We start from the raw sequence: 22,287 nt of genomic DNA on the forward strand, positions 1-22,287 counted from the left end.
CTGCAACTATGTTCATTCTCGGGCAACATGGCCAATGAATGATGGGAGGTACAGTCCAATACCTCTGGATCTACCAGTTCGGAGAAAGCTGTATTACGCCAATCCCACAGGAAAACACTTTCAACAGTTGCATTGAAATAGATTGAAGTGCTAGGGCTTCTATTATTCTGGTCTGCAAAATCCAATTCTTGCCTTCTCGCAATTTTAATAGCTGAACATGTAGTTTGGAAAACCTTGTATTAGAATATTGCTTTAAAATATGCTTTTTTAAAAAAAGTAATGCTATTGCTGTTGCTAAAAAAACCCCACAAGTCCAATGTATTCCCTTTACATGTTCTAACAGAGTGCATTGTAGTGAAAGGCAAACATTTTTATACTTGTTGGGATATAATTAATGACAAACATATTAACTATCTGGATTCTCTGACACTACAGATGATCTAAGCTTTGTATAAAAATACAACAGACCTATAGCAGAATATTTTGGGTAATCATTTTGGCAGTGAAATAACTAAGATTGCCTGTGGAACATGCCCCAAATATATTACTGAAGGCCAGAAAGATCCCACATATACAGGCACACAGGTCACATCTTAGAGGATATTTTGTTTATTAACTGTTTGAAAATCATTGCAAATATAGACTATGATCCAGTGAAACTTGTGTTTGAGTTTCATGTGCATAACACCGTGGTCAAACACTTGACAAATAGTGCCAATCAGCTATTCAGGGGAAGGAACACATTCACTTCCCCACCTGCACGCAAGCCTGCTTCAGCACACATATGCCCATTATCTGGATTGGAGCAATGATTATCATGCAATGGTTTAGTGAATTCCTCTTTTTTAAATAGCAACAAAGGTGTAAAGGGTGCAATTAATACTGCTCCTTTAGCTACTCTGCCCCGTTCCACATCTTTAACATTGGATACTTGCGGCAACATTCTAAAGCACAAATGGGAACCTATATGTTAGAAGCATGAGCACCATATTAAACTTTTCAAGAGAAACAGCACAGTATATGGCCATGGCTATGAATCATAATTGCCCTGCAGTGGGATTTGTCATGTGTGTGTCACCATTCTGCCAACATGCACCATCTTAAAGTCTGGTTATAGCAATAAATGTTAAAGCATTTCAAATGATACACTCTTTTATTACCCCTTTGCTGTGTTTTCAAAAGGCAAGCTACTTTGTGACAATCAAAAACTCGATGGTTGTTTTGGTGGAATTCCAGCCCACATCCTAAAAATAGATGCCTTACGGAATACCCTTTTCAGTTCTCTAGTTTATTCTGTACTAAAGTACACAGGGACTACAATTATTTCTTCCATTAAATATAATGATCATAAACCAATCTTGGTACATAAGGTATTTCAAGGCCTTCCCAGCTGCCCACATTAAAGCTGAAAAACAGCTCCATGCTCAAAACAGCAGAGCCTAGCAGAGCTAGATTATTAATTTAAGCATCAAGCAGGCCCAAAATATCCCACGTCCGGCTATCAACTGCCTATGGCAGATAAAAAATAGTTTGGATAAGCAAGTTTGCTAATTAGTTGGGGGAGACACTCTCACACAACTCAGACGGAGCTGTTAAGCCCCACTGAATTCAATGGGGCTTATTCACAAGTAAATGTGTGTCGGCACAAGTCCAGGTATTCATCAGTATGGGATACTTCCCAAGCTCTTGGAGACTATCATGAACAAGGCTGTCAAACTCTGATTAACACGTTTGAAGAAAGAAGTGATGCATTTGTACATGTCCTGCAAGTAGATATTTTGCTCATGGAGAACTGAAAGACGACGCCCTAAGCCACTGTCGTTAAGCATTTTGAGCTAAATATTATGGCTTAGTATGTAGCGTGAACCATGACTTAACCTGTCATGTGAACCATTCCACGGTTTAAACACACTCACTAACCATTTGCTGCAAAGGGGTTAGTGGCCTAACGATGGCTTAGCGTGTTGTCTGAACAGGCCCATACAGTGCTGCAAAAGGAACTATTCTCCATATTTGGCTTTGCTTAAGAAGACTGTTCTCAGTGTTCTTACAATGTTCTCTATGTGCAGGACTACAACTACATCCTCACAACCTCAGATTATCATATCTTGTCAAAACTTGTGTCTGATCATCTCTGAGACCTTGGATTTGATAACATGGAATTAGATCCAGCATAAGCCTCTGCAGACAGGAGGGCTCTTTCCATCCACAGAAGGCTTCTGATCCAGTGGGGCAATTCTGCTGGTCAAAAAGGATGCGTGATCTTTGTCAATCCGCTCCCCTCAAAATTTGCTCTGAAGGACTGCGAGGCCGTCTGGAACAGTGGGGAAAGTGGCGCTGTAAGCCACAGGGGCAGGAGGAGTCAGCGAAGGCTGCAGCCCCCACCTTATACTGATGGGAGCATTCTGAGTGAAACTTTGTTCAGGGGCCGTTTCTGCTGGGGGAACAAAAGCTAGATCCATCACATCAACTCCTCTGCAAGAAAACTCCGCCACAATAAAAACTCATTACATTCATCCTAGATCTATGTAAGGGCAGAGTGCACCCAGAGGTGTTGCTTATATTTGAGGGAAGTGCCCTAAGTAGAAAATATCACCCTTACTGATAGGCCTGCCTAGCCTGTGAAGTAAAGATTCTTTAGGAAGATGTCTTTGATGAATACCCCCCGTTTGTTGCATCTTTCACCATAAAGATGCAATTCAATACTTATTTACTGCAAGTAAATACCACTAAACTCAGTGGGAGTTACAGCTCCATCTGGGTTGCATGAGAGTGCCTCTCCCAGGAGATTTGCAAATGCCCATATTGCTCCTTCTGCTTCAGCCATGAGGCTGCCAAATCAGGTGGATGGTTGCTGGAGGTAAGGCTGCCTTTCTGGTAGCTTTGGAACTCTCTCTCTCTCTCTCTGGACAGATGCACCTCATGCTGTGTCTGTTGCTCTTTCAGCACCAAGTGAAACCTTTTTATTCTCTCATGTCTTCTAGACCTCCGTTTTTTAAAGCTTTGATCATGTACTGTTGTGTTTTGCAAGAACTGTGTTTGTTTTATTTAGCATTGTTTTAATTTTGTTGCAGTTGACTTGAATTTCGTATTGGGAACCAAACATTCTGAGAATTTTTATACTGAAAGCAGGATATTAAATATCCAAAGAGATAGGTAAAATTCTATTTTATTCGGTGACCATGAAAACAAGTTCATTGGGAAAGGAGTTATTCGTGTTACTTACTACTTTAGGCTTGAACGGAGGCTGGATTTCTCTGTTTTCTAGTCTCTCCCAGTCAATTCTTCTGAAGAAGGCATGCTCCCTGATGTCTCTCTCCCCCTCAGGCCCACAGCCAAGACGTTTTGCAGGGTGTTTAGTCATTAACTGGATATCAAACACACAAATTATGATGAGTGATTTTCAAAAATGGGAGCAACACACTACAGAGCATTATTAAGTCCTCACTCTATTAACTTGCTTTCTTGGTCTTGACATACAGATAAACTTGACAAGATGAGACCTTTAAAAAAACACTCCCAGGACTTCTTACCACCTTGCAACAGCTTGCATTCGCTTCCTGGGACTGAAGCCTGAAAGTGTTGGCTGCCTTGGAGTGGACCCGCTGCCAGCAAGGCCCATCCTGTTTGTTGTTCAGAGGGGAGGAGGGAAGTGATTACTTGTATCTCTTCCTGCCTGTTTAGTATATTGTTATTAGAGCTGTGGTAATTGCCTGTTGGTAGTGCTGTGCTGAAAATTTCTCCCACAAAAATTTCAACCATTCTCATTCAATTTAATAGAAAAGAAATTGCTTTCGAAAAGAAATTCAAAGGAGAAGAAATTTTGGAGAAATTCTCATGGGTTTGGTTCAGGGTTCTTGGGCTTACCAGATGATTGAGGAGTGTGTGAGAGCATCCTGTCTTTCATTGCACAATCATCTCTCTGACAGCCTGCAGCCTTCTTGGCTTCCCACACTTCCTGTCCAGGGGAAGACATCATGAATTTATTCCTCCCATAGGGCCTTTTCATATCAGGAAGTGCAGGCAGCCTGGGAGACTGTAGAGCTATGGTGAGATGTGTAATAGAAAGAAAAATGTAGACAGTACCCTCAGCCACCTCACAGTGATGAGCTCAGGTCAAAAATACCACCAACACACATTCAAAATAAATTATAAAATGCCCTGAGAACAAGGCAGAAAAATGGAAGCCCTTTACACGAGGAAGAAAACTTTCAGGAAATTCCTGAGATTTTTCTTTTCTTACCCCTAGAAATAAAAGGATACTTCAGAATTTTCTCCATATTTTCTTCACCATTATTTTTTGTAATGACTGCATTTCCTTCCCTCAATGCCCCAAAGTGATGGTAGGTATACAGGGCATAGTGGGGAATGCAAAATGGGGGCCAGGCTCCCAACACTGTTGATGCTGTTGCAGTGGAAATGCAAAACGGTAATGCCATTTTGATGAAGAATTTCTCCTCCCACTGGAGAAATTCAGTGAAATTGTCCCCCGATTTCTCTACCCGCAAATAGGGTGGAGAATTTTAAGAGGCTACCTCTGCACAGCTCTACCTGCCACCAGGAGAGGTGTGCTTCAAAAAGGGAGAGGGAGGTGGAGAGAAGCAGTCACTGGAACAGAAGAGAGCAAATGGAATTGTGGAGGTAGTTGTTATGGGGGGGGGAGTGCAACAGGGTGCTAGTTGTGCCCAGGCGGTCTCTAGTAACTGGTTACAGAACACTAAACAGAGAATAGGAATAGATAGTCAATTCTCCCAATGGAGGGAAGTAAATAGTGAGGACCTACAGGGATCGGTATTGGAACCAATTCTTTTCAACTTATTCATAAATGATCTGGAATTAGGAGTGGACAGTGAAGTGGCCAAGTTTGCCAATGACACCAAATTATTTAAGGTTGTTAAAACTCAAATGGATTGTGAAGAACTCCAAAGGAATTTCTCCAAGCTGGGAGAGTGAGCATCAAAATGGCAGATGTGGTTCAATGTAAGCAAGTGTAAGTTCATGCACGTTGGGGCAAAAAAAAACCCAAGTTCAAGTATAACCTAATGGGATCTGATCTGGCAGTGAGCGAACAAGAAAGAGATCTTGGGATTGTGGTGGACAGCTCGATGAAAATGTCCATTTGTAATAGGAAGATCTCCTCCCTCTCTCTCTATATATATATACGCATGCGCGCGCATACACACACACACACACAAACACAGAGAGAGAGAGAGAGAGAATGAACAGTAAGAAGGTATGGGCCAGGGAGAAACCTCATGAATAACCTACATCTTGTAACATAGCCTAAAATACTTAATATCCGAACATCAACAAATCATCCTTTTATAGCTCTGTTTCTTAGATGCCACAGCAATCTAATTTGCCACTTCCTAGCTTCCAGGAAGATGTGCAAAAACAGTCCAGAAATTTCAATAGCAATGACAGGAAGCTCAGGGGATCTCATGTTGCAGATTTATTGATAGATGAAGCAGGTGGGGCAGGAAACATTGAAGCAGAAATGCATGTGGAAGTTCCAAAATTAAGGGAGTAGGGATGAATTAGTATAGACAGACAAGACCACTGTAGCTACACAGTAACCATCAAGTATAAGTGCTTGACAGATCAACTGCTAACATGCATGACACTTAATCAATGTGGCTAACAGCGCATGGCAGGTCAGTATAGCTTGCTTGCTTACCCCCTTGCAAATGGACACAGCTTCTTTGGACATTGCTTTGGGGTAAGAAACATTATGTTCCATTATTGACTGAAAGAGTTCATCTTCATCTTCGCCATCAAATGGAGGCTGTCAAAAGAAAATCAAAGCTAAACGTTTAATAGGAAAATCAGTTAAATGTGACTCCCATGTCACAAATGTAATATATAGAAATAGTCAAGGATGCATTCTCTCAGGCTACCAGTGGGGGCAATAAAGAGCACTGCACATGGTGGTGAAGAACGTACTGGAGGGGCTAAATAAAAAGGTTGCTGTTACAAAGACAAGTTCGTTTCAGCATGTTTATGAGAGATAGAACATGGTGCTAGCAGTGGGATTTGCTCTGCAATATTTTCATTTGTTCTCTGGACATCTCGTGTGTTTTTGCTATCTTTACTGCTTTTTCTAGGGTCAGGTTTTTCTATAGAACAATAACAGCTTCATTGGCATCTGATTTGTTTCTGGGCACAACTCAGAAGGTTGGTTATAATCTATAAATCCCTATATAATTTGGATCCAGGTTATCTGAAGTAATGTATTTTCTTATATAAGCCTGCCCAGGTTTTAAGATAGCAAGAAGAGACCGTTTTTTCACACAGTGCATAGTTAAATAATGGGACTCACTACCACAAGATGTCATGATGGCCACCAATTTGGATGGCTCCATGAGTGCCACAAAATGTTGTTGCTCATACCACTTCCAGCACCCATGTTCTAGGCTGACTTCCTATGATGCAAGTGGAAAAGTTTTAAAGAAAGTCTATGGCCTCAGCTAGACCTACTGATCTAGCGCGACAGAGGGGTGAGGATCTTGTGATATTATGATTGCGAGTTAGTCCACCTCTGTTTACACGCGGCGCGTGACATCCAGGAAAAAAGAAGACGTCGTGCCTGCCATTTTTTTAACGAAGAAGGAGCGCAAAAGCGTTCGAGTGCTGAACTGTGAGGTTGTGTGGGTTTTTTTTTTAAAAAAAATCCCCCTCCCCCCACCCCCAATGGCCACAGAGCTGCTGAGGAGCTTTGTGCCCCGTGTGCAGTTCCCGGCTCCTTGCGGTTACTCACAAGGAGCCTGGACAAATCACGACATGTGCCCATGCATTCTGCGGTCTCAGGATCATCCCGAGACCACGGAAAAAGCACGCGTAAAGGATACGGCGAGATCCTGGCAAAAGGGAGGGATTATCCCTCCCTGCTCCCAGGATCCCCTGTGTGTGGATGCACAGGGATGATCCCAGGGATCACCCTGGGATATCACCCCATCTAGCTATGGCCTATGTATCAGTTTGAAAGAAGAAACTATGGTCTCTCTTATTCATTTCCCCCCCTAGTATTTCTGTAATGTTCACAGGGAAAGCCAAGACCATATTTTAAGTTTGCAAGTGACTAGAGATTCTCCAAAAATCTCTTGAGCATTAGAGATAAAAGATGCATGCGTGTTAGAGATAAAATGGCTGCTGTTACATACAGGAGTGTTGCCCCTCCACCCCCAATTGATTGGGAAGGAAAAATAGCATCACTTTTTTGAGACTGACCTTAAAGAAGGGAAGTTCTGTGGACAGTTTTAGCTAGCTTCTCAGGAGTTGGTTGCACAACCCATACACCAACAGAATTAAACAAAATTGATAAATTCCCTTAAGCTGAACTCTGCCACTCAGTATTTGCTTTTCACATTGCTTAAATAAACAGTATCAGCTTGCATGCCAACAGGAACAGGTTGGTAAATTAGGCTGATGAGCTATTAACTATGCATGCAATATGCATACTTCAATCTTGTGACTTAACCTTCAGAGAGAATAGGAAAACAGCCTTGATCTGACCATTCATCTAACAAGATTGCTACCAGCTTTTGTTTTTATTATAATGTCTTTCACATTTATCATTCACCGTATATCAGTGCTTGCTCATAAAACATTGAATGTAACAACACAGCCGCTCTTACCTGACCAGCTAGCATCTCATATAACAGCACACCATAGGCCCACCAGTCCACTGACTTTCCATATGGCTGATAGGCAATAATCTGTGAATTGCAATGACAAAAAATATTTTGAAAGTTTACTTAATATTTTTTGAAAGACAAATTTTGAAAATATATTACTGAAAATATATTACTGAAGTGAAAACTATTAAGGCTGCAATCCTATGCACACTCTCTGGGGGTGGGACCCTTTGAGCACAGTGGGACTTACATCTGAACAAACATGCAAAAGTTCGTGCTGTACATGCCACACCAAGATTATCCAAAACTTTTATCCCAAGACAAATTGTGATTTCCACATTCCCACATTTGAAGGAGTTATCAATAATGGAAATTGATTGCTTTGTAATATTTATATTGTCTTTCCTACTTTTAGGGAAAGCACTGAGGTTTTGGGACCTGCAGTTATGTTTCGCCAGGTGACAACATTCAGATAGTATTTCTCTGAAAAGAGGCATGTCCATGGGTGCTTCTGGATAAGGTTTTTATTATACAATTTCCATGCCCCATTCATGGAATTTTATGGCTAGTCCAGATGACAGTCTTCTATTTCTCCCACTCCTGTGATTTCCCACCATTTCTTCCATCTTTTTTCTTTCCATTAAAAAATGTTAAGGAAGATGTAATACCTGCACAATACCTTTTAATTGTTAGTGATAGAGGCACTGAGGTTCTGGAATGTCCCTCACTCTGGAAGGTAGAACCCTTCCTTATGTCATTTTGAAAGTGTTGAAACTATTACCTATTTCAGGAGGCTCCCAGAGGCTGATTTAAAGGGGAGACTATCCTGAGTTTTATTGCCAGTGTTTCAGTACTACTTAGAGGAGACCCATTGAAATGAATGGGATACACCCCATTGTGTTTTTTGTTGTTATTATAAACTGCCTGGAGCCTGGGATCCTGACTGCAAAAAATGTATAAAGAATGACTTAATTTGCAGAACATGAGAGCTCACCAAGGTTTAAGTTACCCATGGGTAAACCATGGCTTATTTTAGGCTTATTTGGTTGCAAAGTGAAAGTGGGTTTGCAAACCTGGTTTGCATTAAGCATTATATTTGCTTAAACAAATCATAGTTAAAGCAGTTTCTCCACTTCTCTAGTCTCTTGACTTTTCCAGGGCGCAAAAAAGTCTATCTGTTAACTTCCTATATGCCGCCTCCAAGACTTTGCAGGACTTGGCAAATTAAATTTTGGTTTCAGTGTACAATTATGATCTTAGCAGGTGTTAAAGGAACAAACCATAGTTAGTGTTAACCTGGATTAAGTGATGTATTTCCATTGGGCCAAGAACTATTCGACATTATTTGTTTGTTGAAGTAATCCACTATGTTAAGTAAATAGTTTCAAACGAAATGCACAGTAGAATCTGATAAATATGTTGCAGCTCAGTTCTATTACATGCTTTCTCAAAAATAAATATTGGTAACTAGCTGATATACCCGGCATTGCTCCCACCCCCCACCCCCCGCAAGATATATGTCTGCAAGGCAATCATCTTAAAGTAGTAGGCTGGTGCTAGGCCTGTGAGTAAACTTTTATACAAATTAAATTGCCCAAAGCATGCTGGAAGTTGTAGGCGTAAGCTCAGGTCCCTGAATAACACGTTAATCTTTGAACACCGTCTGTAGTAACAGACATTCATTGGAAGTTATTTTTTATTATTATTTATTTATTTATATAGCACCATCAATGTACATGGTGCTGTACAGATAACACAGTAAATAGCAAGACCCTGCCGCATAGGCTTACAATCTCATAAGTTGTAGTAAACAATAAAGAGGGAAGGAGAATGCAAACAGGCACAGGGAAGTGTAAACAGGCGCCGGGTAGGGTGAAGCTAAAAGTATAGAGTCAGAACAAACTCAATATTTGAAGGCTATAGGGAAAAGAAAAGTTTTTAGCTGAGTTTTAAAAGCAGTGATTGAGTTTGTAGTTCTATTAGCTCCTCTTTGAACCTCTAAAAAGGCATTTTATAACCTCACAAACTCTAACTAGGTGAATCATCAATTAAATTCTAATAAGGTTTTATGGCTACAATATAAATAAAATGCAGAAAAGCAGCCTACTATACTAATGCATGCCACATAAAATGAGACAGGAAACTGTGTTCACACTCAACGAAATGGGTACTATTTGAGGCGCTAATTGGGAGAATGTGTACTTCAAAAACAAATAATTGGGACGCTGAATGATTCCTTTTCAGGTCATAAGGAGAAAATGAGCAAAAACGGTGAGAACCGGAAAAAATCCATTTCAACTCATTGGCTGAATCACAGATGATAAAATGTCAGGCGGCATATCAAAAAAAGTGTGTGTAAGGATTTAATTCCCTGTATATAATGTGCCAGTCATAGTTGAGACTAATTAAAGATATAACTGTGTACAGTTGAGACCTCACTTTTCAGACTCCACTTTTGGGGCTGACCAAAACTCAAAGAAACCAATCCTGTCCATCAGTTTCTTTTGCACAAACACAGCTGAGTAAGTGTAAGCCAAACCAAATGTAGGAGCAGCAGCCATTATTCATCAATGATTGCAGTGCTGCAGAAAGCCTAGGCAAGTATAGTTTACCCCAATTTGTTGCCATTCATCAACTTTCATAATGATGGGGGCATGATCAGTTAGAAAAAATAGTACTGGGTAAATTGCTCACGTGTGCATTTCCCAATTCTTTCAGGAGAATGTGTATGATGCTTAATATCTCAAATAATAATTACCTCAGGTGCAATGTAATCTGGTGTCCCACAGAACGTCCTCGTCATTACTCCATCATTCATATGCTCCTTGCACATCCCAAAATCTGCAATTTTTATGTGTCCTTCATAATCCAACATTACATTATCTAATTTCAGATCCCTATGGGAAATTACAACAATTAAAAGTTGCAATGCTAGTTGACAGGATACCAATGACAAATGTATTTTAGACCTAAAAGTGGCAGATATATTTTAAAACAAGCAAGCAAAACAAATCATGGAATGGAATATATATATATATATATATATATATATATATATATATATAAAATCTTGGACTACTTTTGGAGGCTGTAGTTGTGGTGGTGAGGATAAATAGATTGAAACGGAATCCCAAAAAGATGGAGGGGAAGATTCGAGGCCTCTGAGGGAACTGAGTCTGATGTTAACAAGGTTTCTATTCCAATAATTCAAGGTCATAGCCTGGGAGCGCTCAATGGCTTGGCACTAGAATCTCAGGTGTCATCGTAGCCAAGTATTTTGAAACTTCCAGGACTGACCACCATTTGTTTCCTAATGGAAACAGGGATAAATGAACTTTTCCAACCTGAATCGAGTCCACTGTATTGGTTACTGGTCAGCTTCTCAAACAACTCAAGTAATCATTTTTATGTTCTAAAGCCATACACAATTTACTCTGTAAAGCCACATACACTGTGTGAACTTCATATCTGAAAAGAGTCTCATCGCTTTCATGCCCTCCTCTCACCGAGATAGAGTGATGCCTGTACAAATTGTTCTTGGTGGCTACAGTATCGTGGAAGAACATCAGAACTTGTCCATGGAGATATCCATGAAGGCTTGTAATGCTTTTAGAGATGTGGATTAATTTAACACCTCAATTTCTTTTGCAGAATTGCTGCTTCTGCTTCTTTTGCTCTTTCATCTGATTTTATAATTTTATTGTGTTGCACATGCTATTTATTATTTATGTATTATATTTTTATCCACTGCATAACAAATGTTATTAACAGGGCAGACTATAAGAACAAAAAAGAATACAATACAATGCAAAAACATAAAAAAGCAAAAAGAATAAATTCATTACCAACAAAACAACATATATTATTTGATTGGAAATGTATAGATAAAGCAAAATTTAAATCTTTTAAATATATTATTATCTACTTTAATGAAGTGATGTAATATGTGGTGATATAGATATTTATAGAGAACACATATACTCTGGTTTTGGTTTATCTAAATAAGGGGTAGGCAACTTTTTTTTCTTTTCTTTTTTTGCACTGTGGGCACATCTGGCAATTTGAGAAACTGTCCTGGGCAGCACCACAAAATGGCTGCCATGGGAGGCATGTCAAAGGACAAGTAACCTGCCCCAAAGAATGAGTACAAGGCAGAGATGGGGTTTGAGCCCCCACAAACTAAATTCCTCTGTTGAACCCACAGTTTTCAGCACCAATAGAAACATATTTCACAGTAATCTCAGCTGCTGGTAAGGAAATCTATTAATTTTTTAAAAGTGGGAGGGGTAGGACCTCTTGCAAACACCAAGAAAGTTATCAGGGGTGCAAAGATGCCCACGGGCATGATGTTGCTTATCCATGTTCTAAATTAATTATTAAGGAATATAGCTCAGTTTACCACACTTCTATATAAATTTCTCAGCTCATCACAATGTAGCTGTCCAGCTGTCTTTACTCAGGTCAGAAAAAAGGAGAAACATGTTCTGAAGATGCAATTAATTTATATTCACAAAGCCCGATGCATTTCAGTCTGTATTTTATTCAAAGGGCTTCTTCAGGGGGGTTGTTAGAACATAGCGTCTGCAGAATTTCCTCTAGCAAGATAATTGTCTCCTGTGATAATCTATGGAGACGGATTCTGTCTTCTAACAACTCCCTGAGGAAGGCCTTTGAATAAAATACAGGCCAAAATGTGTCAGGAAAATAAATTATTTGCGTCCTGAGAACCTGTTTCTCCTTTTTTCTGACCTGGCTTGGATGCTCTCCTCCTTTTGTTTTCAGTTGTCTTTACTGCAGAAGATCAGCAGCAGCAGCAGCAGCAATCACTCTAGCCTGGCTCTTATGTTGAGAGTCCCACCTCCAATCTAGGTGAAGTGGGTGGGAACAAGTGAAAGGGCATTTTCAGAGGCAGTGCCCAGAGAGCTTCGGCTATGGGGCGGTATATAAATGTAATAAATAATAATAATAATAATAATGATGATGATGATGATGATGATGATGGAAGGTCCTATGTCCCAAGAGACATCTCTCTCTCTCACGTGGTTTTCTACAGCTGGGTGAAGACTTCTGTCTGGTTTTGTTTAGTCTCCTTGTATTTAGCTCTGGTGGTTTTGCCCTACTGTTGTTTAAATGCTTTTTAGCTTTGTTTTTCTTTTGTTCTGATAATGTTGTGAGCTGCCCTGAGCACACCTATTTGGAGTAGAAAGTGGGATAAATGTCCTGTAAATTTACATAAATAAATAAATATCTTTTTGTGTTGTTGTGAGAGCTCACAGCTTGCCTTCTTTCTCCCCTCCTCCTCTCCCCACAACATTTGCAGTGTGGGGCAAACAAAAATGAGTTGGGGTATTACTGACTACTCACCGATAAACTATTCCTTTTTTATGGAGAAAGAAAAGTCCCACTGATATCTCTGCTGCATAGAATCTGAAAAGAAAAAACTTCAGACTAGTCAAAAGCATACATACTTCGCTCTTCTGCTGAATTAGGGCTGACAACACAATGCAAAGTGTCATGACAGCATCTGAAAATACTGGAACAGGTACAACAGAACTGTTCAAGCATTCTATTCCTCACATTGAATAACTTGAGGGGAAAGGTGGGGCCCAGTAGCTGGCTTTGTCTGCTCCATTGCAGGCCTCTTAGGACCCCATTAACCATGTTCAGTAGCCCTGTTCAAACGTTCTAGCCCTGCCGCCTTCCATGTGTTGGTGGGCAAAGTTTGATAGTGGGGAGCCTGCTCAACATGTGGTTATTCCCTGTATGACTTAAAAGTCCTAATCACAAAGCATTCTAAATTGTGGGGGGAACTTCATCCATACAGCAGTTCCCTCCTGCCTGTTGCTTAGTGGTAAACTTTGGAGGCCCTCACCATGATAGTGGCTGTAGCTACGTCCCCAAGGAGAATCTAAAAATTCAGGCAGCAGTTGCATTGATCCAAACGAGGGCTAGCAGTTTTCATCTCCAGTAGCAGCAGGACTTTTATAAAGCAAATGGGTCTTAATTACCCATTCAAGACCAGGCCACCCCAAAATACTTTGTACTATAACAAGGGACAATATATTGTTGCTGGGGAAATCCCCGCCCCTGCCAGCTACTGTGAGGATTGTAGCTAAACTCAGAAGGAAGAGGGAAGTCTGAGGGGGTGGCAAACAATGTCAGCATCCCTGTTAATAATAATAAAAAAGTACTGGGGCTGTGTAAGGAACTGGCTTTACTACACTGCCCCCTGAAAACCTTCTGCAGGGATGTGACGTAGGGGAAGAGCCAATGAGCACATTCCTGTTCTTCTCTCATCACAAGAGGGCTAGAGTATCTCAACAGGGCTAAAGTGATGCCTTTGAAGAAACATAACTCAATCTCAGTGCTATGTTCCAATGTCCTGCCATTATAAGGGACAAATCTGACATTTCTTATTCCTGTGCTTGGAGATGTTTGGGAATTTTCTAGATAGGCCAACATACCCTAACATGAGGTAGAATTGAACCTGTTGATGAATTCTAACTCAGCAATAGTCCTATGATGGCATTTACTTCTCACAAAAGGGCAAACGTGGGGAGAAGGTGTGGATGTGCACATAAGCCTGGCCCTCATTGTCCCTACATGCCTGGCTGTCGGTTAGACATTTGCATGTTGAGCTCAGTTGAAATTGCTTACAGAGCCCTTTTTGTACCTTCATGCATCTAACCAGCATGTTGGGACACTGGGGGTGGAGCGCACATGTGCACTCACATTTCCTCTTCCTACCTTTGTTCCACATGAAGCGAGGCAAATGCCTTCAAAGGGCTAGTCTCTTACTCTAAGGTAATTTAAAGTGGCCACTGTGGGGCAAAGAAACTTCAGAGTTAGAGACAGCTTCAATTCTATCATGAGGGGCTTGAACTGCAGTAAAGGATTTTTTTTTATCACACTATATGTGTTACTTGGTTTATCTAGTGCCAGGATGTTTGTGTTATCAGCAATAGCAACTGTTTTGCCAATGGCCACTGTTAATAATGTGATTGTCAGTACTTCCTGCATTTAATTTCCTGACCTTACTGTTTTCAATTTTTCTCCCATCCAGCCCCATGTACTGTATGTACTGTGTATATATATATATATATATATATATATATATATATATATACATACATACATACACACACACACACACACACACACACACACACACTACATACATAAGCTTTCATGGACTACAGTCCACTTCATCAAATGCATAAAGTGTTATCCAGAGTTTCCCATATGGGAAACTCTGGATAACACTTCATGCATTTGATGAAGTGGACTGTAGTCCATGAAAGCTTATGCCAGAATAAATGGGTTACTCTTTAGCATGACACAAGATTTTTCATAGTTTTTGCTGCAATAGATTAACACGGCTATCGCCCTGAAAATTGTTACACTTAGTTGCAATGGTTTAGAGGTTTCAGCAGGTGGGATGAGCAGGCCTCCACAAATCATGGAACAGGTCCAGGAAATTATAGTAGACATGGTGGTGGAGGGTCTAGGGCTTTTATATTATAATTGAAAAGGAGGGTAGTGATGAAAAGTCTTTGTTTGGTCAGGGAGGAACATGCCTCACAGGTCCAAAGTTGCTGTTGTTGGAATTTCAGGAATGTGGGGGGATTAGGGTGAGAAAACCCCATTACTTATTGAGGTCTCTAGGTTCTTCATTGCTCTTTTCTTTCCTCCTTTACTGACCTCAGAGGCTAAGTGGCTGGTCACCATGGGCTTCATTCTGGAAGGGCCTATAGCTTTCTCTCCCCTGGATAGAAGTTACCAATATCAGCTCAGAATGTTACACTCAGTTTAAGAGAAACAGAATATCATCATCATTAGGCAATTGTTCCGACATAAGCAGCCTGAATTGGAGCTCATCTCAGCTTATAGCTAATTTTTGGTGACTCACACCAAAGCTCTAATTGTTTAAGAGTTGCACATAATATAGTAATACAAGAAATACAATTGATTTAAAATGTTCAATGGACTAATTACTTGCAGTTAATTGAAATGACAGGCTGTCTAAAATGTAATTGTAGTTTTAAGTCTATCCAATATTGATGAGCTTTTGAAGCCGGATTTACTGTGAAGCTATGCCAATTACACACATTAGAAAATGGGGGTGGGAATGGGACAAAACAATACAAAATACTTGTATTAGAACAAAATATTAAATGACAGCTTTGATTTAAAAAATCAACAGAAAGAAACACTCACACTGCTTGGGGCTCCTTAAATTTTCCTACTTGCTGAATATGATACATGAGGTCACCACCATTCACATACTCCATGACAAAGTACAGGCGATCCTAGCACACAATATGAAACCAACAAATACGTCAGGCAGCAGAGACTGCCATTATGAAATTCTTAATACTGTGGGGTGGGGAGGGGGGGATAACCTTAAATGTATTTATATATTGAGAACATAGTAGCAAAATAATAAGCTGACAATAACAATCATTTATTGCTAGAATCAAGTCAGTATCAGAGCTGTGTTCTATTGAAAAGTTCGTGTTTGCTTTTTATCATTGTCTTCACAACAACAGTATTTATTGCTGACCCTATCTATAAGGAGAGGTGTGGGAAGCCTTTTTCCAGTTCCTTTTATTTCTAAGGAAAAAGTAAATCAAGGTTACCACATAAATTTTGAAGATCCCACTTAGATTCTATATACACACACTAAACATACTTACCAGAGATTTACACCCAAGAAAACCATGTTTAGGATCAATATATTGGACATTGCTTATAGCTACATTATCATTAACCTCAAGTCTCACTGAGATATTCAAAGAACCCAGAAGCTCTGTGATGTGAGCACAGTAAATGTTACTGTCAGAGTACAACCTTGGCAGACATCTGAAAAATAGTGAGAGTCAGAAGAGACCAAGGTCATGTGTGAACACATACCACAGTATGGAAGCAAGAATGAAGCTGTGTTAGGAAAGGGGGCTTGTCCTGCAAGGCTAGGACTCTCTTTTCAACCATGGTACACTCTACATCATCATCCTGAATCACGACATCTTTTTTCAATATTTTGACTGCATATAGTTCTTCTGCTCCCTTCCGTTCTGCCAGCATCACCTGCACAAAAAGAAAAGAAAAGTTGGAAAACTTGCTAGTTGCAAGAGACTGGAGATTTTGTACAAGGACCAAGTACAAGAAATCCATGGTAATCCAGGTTCCAGCTCTATTGTATTTTATTAAAATCTTAAAATGTTACTGTTCTCTTCATGAAAAATGAAGTTTAAACTAACAATTCCACCAGCTCTCAATAGCTAGTCACCTCTCTTAGGAATCTGCATGTTTCTTGATGTAGATGTGAAACCTCATTTTAGGAGATATCATTAAGACAAAAGAAGAATAGCAGCCCCTTTGGCGGCTAATAGGTTCCTTCATTTTACTGTACTATAAAAGGATAAATGTGACAAAAGAAATCTTTATGATATAGACTAGAGGGTATTTCTAATTTGCAAATTCTAATTTTAATCACAAAGTCATGTTGCTTGAGGAAGTATGTGGAATATGTGGGCAATGTTCTCAAATGACATTTAGCTTACTCCCAATCCTCATGAACGATTACATTCTGAACTGGCAGGATTTAGTTTATTTATTTATGTATGTATGTATTTATTTATTTATTGCATTTCTGCACTGCCCAATAGCTGAAGCTCTCTGGGCGGTTCAAAAAAATTAAAACCATCAAGTACAAATCAAAGTATAAAACAAACCAGTGTAATCCTAGTTGTATTTACTCAGAAGCAAGTCCCACTGAATTCAATGAAGCTTTCCCCTGGGTAAATGTCTATAGGATTGCAGCCTTAATGACATTAGGGGCATTCAATGGATCTGGTAAATAAATAATATTTAAGATTTGAAAACTTCTTATTGAAAAATGAATTGGTGATTTTTATTTATTTATTTATTTTGATTTTTCTTCAAGTTGCCTTTCTATATTATCAGGGACAGCAATCCTATGGCCCCTAGACAATGCTCTGACCCGGGAGCCAGGAAAACACACAGAACCCAGCCGGCTACCTTTCCATGCTCCAGAAACAGAATGTGGCAACAGGCAAAAGCAGGCATTCCTTGGGGAAGGGAGGGGAGGAGGCCAGTATGCCATTTCCTATAACTGTCCCAGCCTCCTTCCGTCCTCTACTGAGGCACTGCTGCTAAACAGATGAAATTGCTCATCTAGCAGAAATGCAGGGTGGCTGAAGCACTGTTGTTCTGCCCTGCATTGGATACTCTACGTTCAGAGGCTACCAACTATCCACAAAGGATTGCATTCTAAACCCAGGAAACTATTACTCATGAGTACTTTGTTCCATATTTTCCCCAGTATTTTCTGTTGGCCACCCTGACTCCCAGTACTGGGGAAAAAGCAGAATATAAATATCATCATCTGACAATTTATAAGTCCACTACTGGGTAAGCTGTTTTAGTTGAACAAAATATATTACCAATCTGTAAGTACAATTTGATGAGTACTCCACTGCCCTTTGGATCAAAGGGGATCCCACCACCTCTTTTGTCTCCATGACTTCAGTCATTATCACAACTACAGACAATATATGCAGTGATGTGAAATTACACCCTCATCCTGAATTTCCTTTTGTTTGTTTTTGATGGTCCTTAAAAGTCAGAGCAACTGCCTTCTTTGGGATCAAGATGGAATATCTTGACTCCAGATAAAATTGACTAGAGATTCTGAGAAGGTTTTTTGTGGTTGGGGTGGGGGCGGTACTGGGCTTCCTTTATATTGGAGAACTTTATTCTGCTGCTTAAGTCATCTTGAGCTCAAGTCATTTGGAACTTGAGTCATATCTGCAGACAACTTTTTGGCAGACTGCGGGGGAAAACTGCATGTGTTAACCTGTAGCAGAAATACAGATCTGTACCAGAAATACGCCAGCCATCTGCCCAAACACAGGTGACCTTTGGTCCTTTGCAAATTTATGGTTTGATATCTTTGCCTTATGTCCCAGAAACAGCCATTCATTCATTTCTAAACAACTACCGATATAGAGCGAATATGTCACATATGGCCTAAGCAATGTCCACTGCACTTTTGTCTATTAAGTAATCATCCTTTGATTTAATGCTGTGTCTCATCCATCAACAATAATAGGTCCTTTTTGGACCTAGTGGACACCAAAAAGGCTGCACAACAAATTATTATCCTCCTCTACAGAATGCTGGTAGTGTGGAGCTGAGGTGGGATCTCTCACACATGATATGGAGCTGTCCAATAAAAAGACCTTTCTCAGGTGAAGTGCTGGTGACAACCTTGTGGTAGAAACTTTGCTTGTGTTAAGAAATTAAATATGCAGATATGTTAGTACATTATATTCCAGGCCAGGGATTACAGACTATGAAGTTTTGGCATGGCAAAGTGTCCGGTACTCCAGCACTGGGAAGAAAAAGTCACCTCAACACAATACTGGATGGAGGACTTTGTCTGAACTTGTCCTTTATCATTATGCACACAAAGAGGATGCTTACAAGGATATTTGGTCTGCTTTTCTGGAGACTTATTCCCACTAGTTGCCACTTTGTGTATTTTACTTCTTCCCTTATCAAGGACCAGAAACACTGTATCCCTCTCCTTTTCCTTTCCCTCAAACATTCTGTATTGTTACTCTTTTTTATTGCTCCTTGTGTGTATGTATGTATATTCTGCTTTTTAGTATGTATACATTCACGTACACACACACACACACTAATTAGAAGGGGAAAGCAAATCCATAAAACAAGGCATATGGAATAAATTATCAAAGTTTCCTACCTTCCCAAAACTCCCTTTTCCAAGCACCATGAGAAAGTTGAAATCTGTTAGCTTAACCCGATCAAGGTTATTGGATGGTAAGTTACAGCTCCGGTCTTCGATTGGAGATATGACTTTGTTAGCTGAAGGTCCAAGTCTGGCTTTCTAGTAAACAAAGAATAATGTCTGCATTTGATTGATCCGAAGGTCTGTGCTCGCAGAAAAGTGTAACAAATATTGCACAAGCACAAATTCAAAAGACCCATTCCAACAATACTATGGATATTGTTATAAGTGATGCAAAGTGGTAAATCTGTGCAAAGGGCTAGAAGCAACATCTCTTATTGGGTTAACAAAACAAAACAAAACAAGAAAAGAAATCATTACATTCATGCCCAAATGCACAATATCAATTAATCTGTGGTTTTTCTTTTCAAATATGAATAGTGTTAATAAAATCCAGGCTTTTAGTGCGTTAAGAGGACATATGAAATATTCTAGTTGAAATGTTTTGACAGCCTCTGACATACTTAATAGAAAGATAACCTTCACTCAAAGTGAACAGATAGCATATTTTATCAATCAACATCACTAGGGTCATTAGTGTTCCAACCATCATCATCAAATTGATTTACAATCAAATATTGATCTTCATGGAAAAATACTGTTGCACTCAAAACGCTTTCCTTATGAGTTTAATGCTTTGTAGAGGTATCCTTTGGGGTAAACACATTTATTAAAACAATGAGCCATTTTTTATATAAATTGTTTTTCATACCACAGAATATTAACATGGGGAGAATTTTAAGACTTATCTCAAGGAAACTGCCTACCTAACTCATCATTGCTTTGTTTCTATAAAATCTGACCTACAGCATCAGCAGTTATTAAAATAAAATGGTGACAATATTTTCTTATCTTTGTTTTATTTGCAATGCATTTGAAGCATTAGGATTTCAAAATAATGTCAATTATCAGTTAGTATGATGAGCAGAGAATGCAGCCTTCCTTGTTGGACAATAAATCATTCCCTATAGGAGCTGGGGTATTTATAGTCAGACATAAGTCTGAGACACATGCCAGAGAAAAATCCCTAGACCTTCCTTCCGATTTATGTATCTACAATTAATGTCCAATCAGTACGGTTACTCGTGAGGAGCTGGGAGGAAAATGGGATGCCCGACCACACATCCCGCAGTCTTGGGATCATCCTGGGATCGCGGGAAAAGTCGGGATAGAAGGGTAGGGCGATATCCTAGGGAAAGGGATCCCCTGGGATCTCCTGTGCATCGTGTGGATACACAGGGATGATCCCGGAGCGATCTCAGGGATATCGCCCCATCTAGCCATGCCCCAAGCCTAGCAATATCCTGGTAAACAATAGTATAGGAAGTTAAAGCGTGCCCCCTGGAAGCCATTTTTGATTTGGATAATACATAAAACAATTTATGACTGACAGGCCAGAATACAAAACCATCCCTAATTCATATTTTGCAGCACAATCCAAAGGAGCACAAACAAACTGCATCCTAGATGCAGAACCATGCCCGGCAAAGGGACCCAGAACTACTCCTATAGCCATTTGAAACAGGGCACAGAGACTCATGCCCCATCATAAAAGCAATTCTATAGCTATGCCATGTAGGAACTCAATATGTGGCATAACTGTGCTATCATGGCCTAGTACGCAAGTAACGATAACCCAGTTGTTGTTTTTAAAAAATGCTGGGTTATTGTGCTTGTTAGCACACATAATGCTAACCAAACCAGAAATGGAAGGGCCATGTTTTGTGTAGCCATTTGTGCTTGCAGTGGGAGAGATCAGACAACATGTACCAGCATGCTGCCTCATTCATGATAACTCCATTTAAAAAAAATATCTGGTTTATCGTTATGTGCAAACTGGCCCATAATGATGACTCTGCTCTGGGCACCAATTAGCATTTCAAGACCACACAACATACCCATTCTCCAATGCTAGTGAACACTGATTACTGGATGGATTAGAAATAGAATAACCAAACAAATAGTGACTTCCATGCATTTTCCCAGCTCCAGTATGGGAGAAATGTCCTTCATCACAAGAGAAGAACATTACAACAGAAGAACCAGAAAGCTTTAATTTCCATTTTAGGGGCTGCCAATCATCATTCCCTAAAGAATCACATCTTGCCTGAGGCACATGCTAGCTATTATGTGATACTGTGGAATAAGCCACATGAAAAGAAACAAATGCTCAAAAATATTACAACCTATTATACTATTGACATATTGGAGCAGAATTGTAGAATGTGAAATATTAATACATAAAATACAATTTGGATACGGAGCATTATAAGTATTATACTGTAGCATATACTGCATATTCTTCCACTCTTGAAAGGTTATGTATAGTTTTAATTACATTACTGTTCAGAATAGAAAGCTAATTTCTGGTAATAATTTTACATTATAACCACAAAGCATCATGTAACTCTTCCGTAATTACATTACGCTTATTTGTGGTGTTTCTTTTTCTGATGTTGGTTTCAAATACACTTATCTCAGATAAAGCTATAATGAACATAAATAATCTGCTCATTACTCTGCTTCTGCAGGCACTTAAAGAATGGAATCCTGAAAAGTATAGGTCCTTTGAGATACAGTTTCTAAAGAAAAAGAATAGTCAATATGTTCCATACCACCACCCCTATACCAAAGTTTTGCAAATTTCTGTTACACTTATGAAAGAAGGATCACATTGCATGTCAGATTTTATTTTCTGGTTAATGCAGTAATTCATAGAGTTCTGCAAGACTACTTGCTGCTTAACGTTTGCACAGACACAATTTACAAGCCCCATTTTCTTCCTAGGCAGCTATGCAGAAAAGAGCTGCGGAATTG

General features: G+C 39.7%; 1 protein-coding gene across 2 annotated transcripts in view; it reads right to left on the reverse strand.

The window, feature by feature from the left end:
- PRKCA (protein kinase C alpha) overlaps positions 1 to 22,287 on the reverse strand; it is a 212,883-nt gene that overhangs the window by 2,601 nt on the left and 187,995 nt on the right. For both annotated transcript variants that reach the window (XM_063120032.1, XM_063120033.1), the window contains 8 exons: positions 19,426 to 19,569; positions 16,548 to 16,721; positions 15,852 to 15,943; positions 12,999 to 13,061; positions 10,393 to 10,531; positions 7,635 to 7,715; positions 5,678 to 5,785; positions 3,227 to 3,367 (listed from right to left, as the gene is read on the reverse strand). In XM_063120032.1, coding sequence (XP_062976102.1) covers positions 3,227 to 3,367; positions 5,678 to 5,785; positions 7,635 to 7,715; positions 10,393 to 10,531; positions 12,999 to 13,061; positions 15,852 to 15,943; positions 16,548 to 16,721; positions 19,426 to 19,569 — 942 coding nt within the window. The remainder of the gene's footprint in view (positions 1 to 3,226; positions 3,368 to 5,677; positions 5,786 to 7,634; positions 7,716 to 10,392; positions 10,532 to 12,998; positions 13,062 to 15,851; positions 15,944 to 16,547; positions 16,722 to 19,425; positions 19,570 to 22,287) is intronic.

This window comes from Elgaria multicarinata, chromosome 3, assembly GCF_023053635.1.
Source record: "Elgaria multicarinata webbii isolate HBS135686 ecotype San Diego chromosome 3, rElgMul1.1.pri, whole genome shotgun sequence".
Taxonomy (NCBI): Eukaryota; Metazoa; Chordata; class Lepidosauria; order Squamata; family Anguidae; genus Elgaria; species Elgaria multicarinata.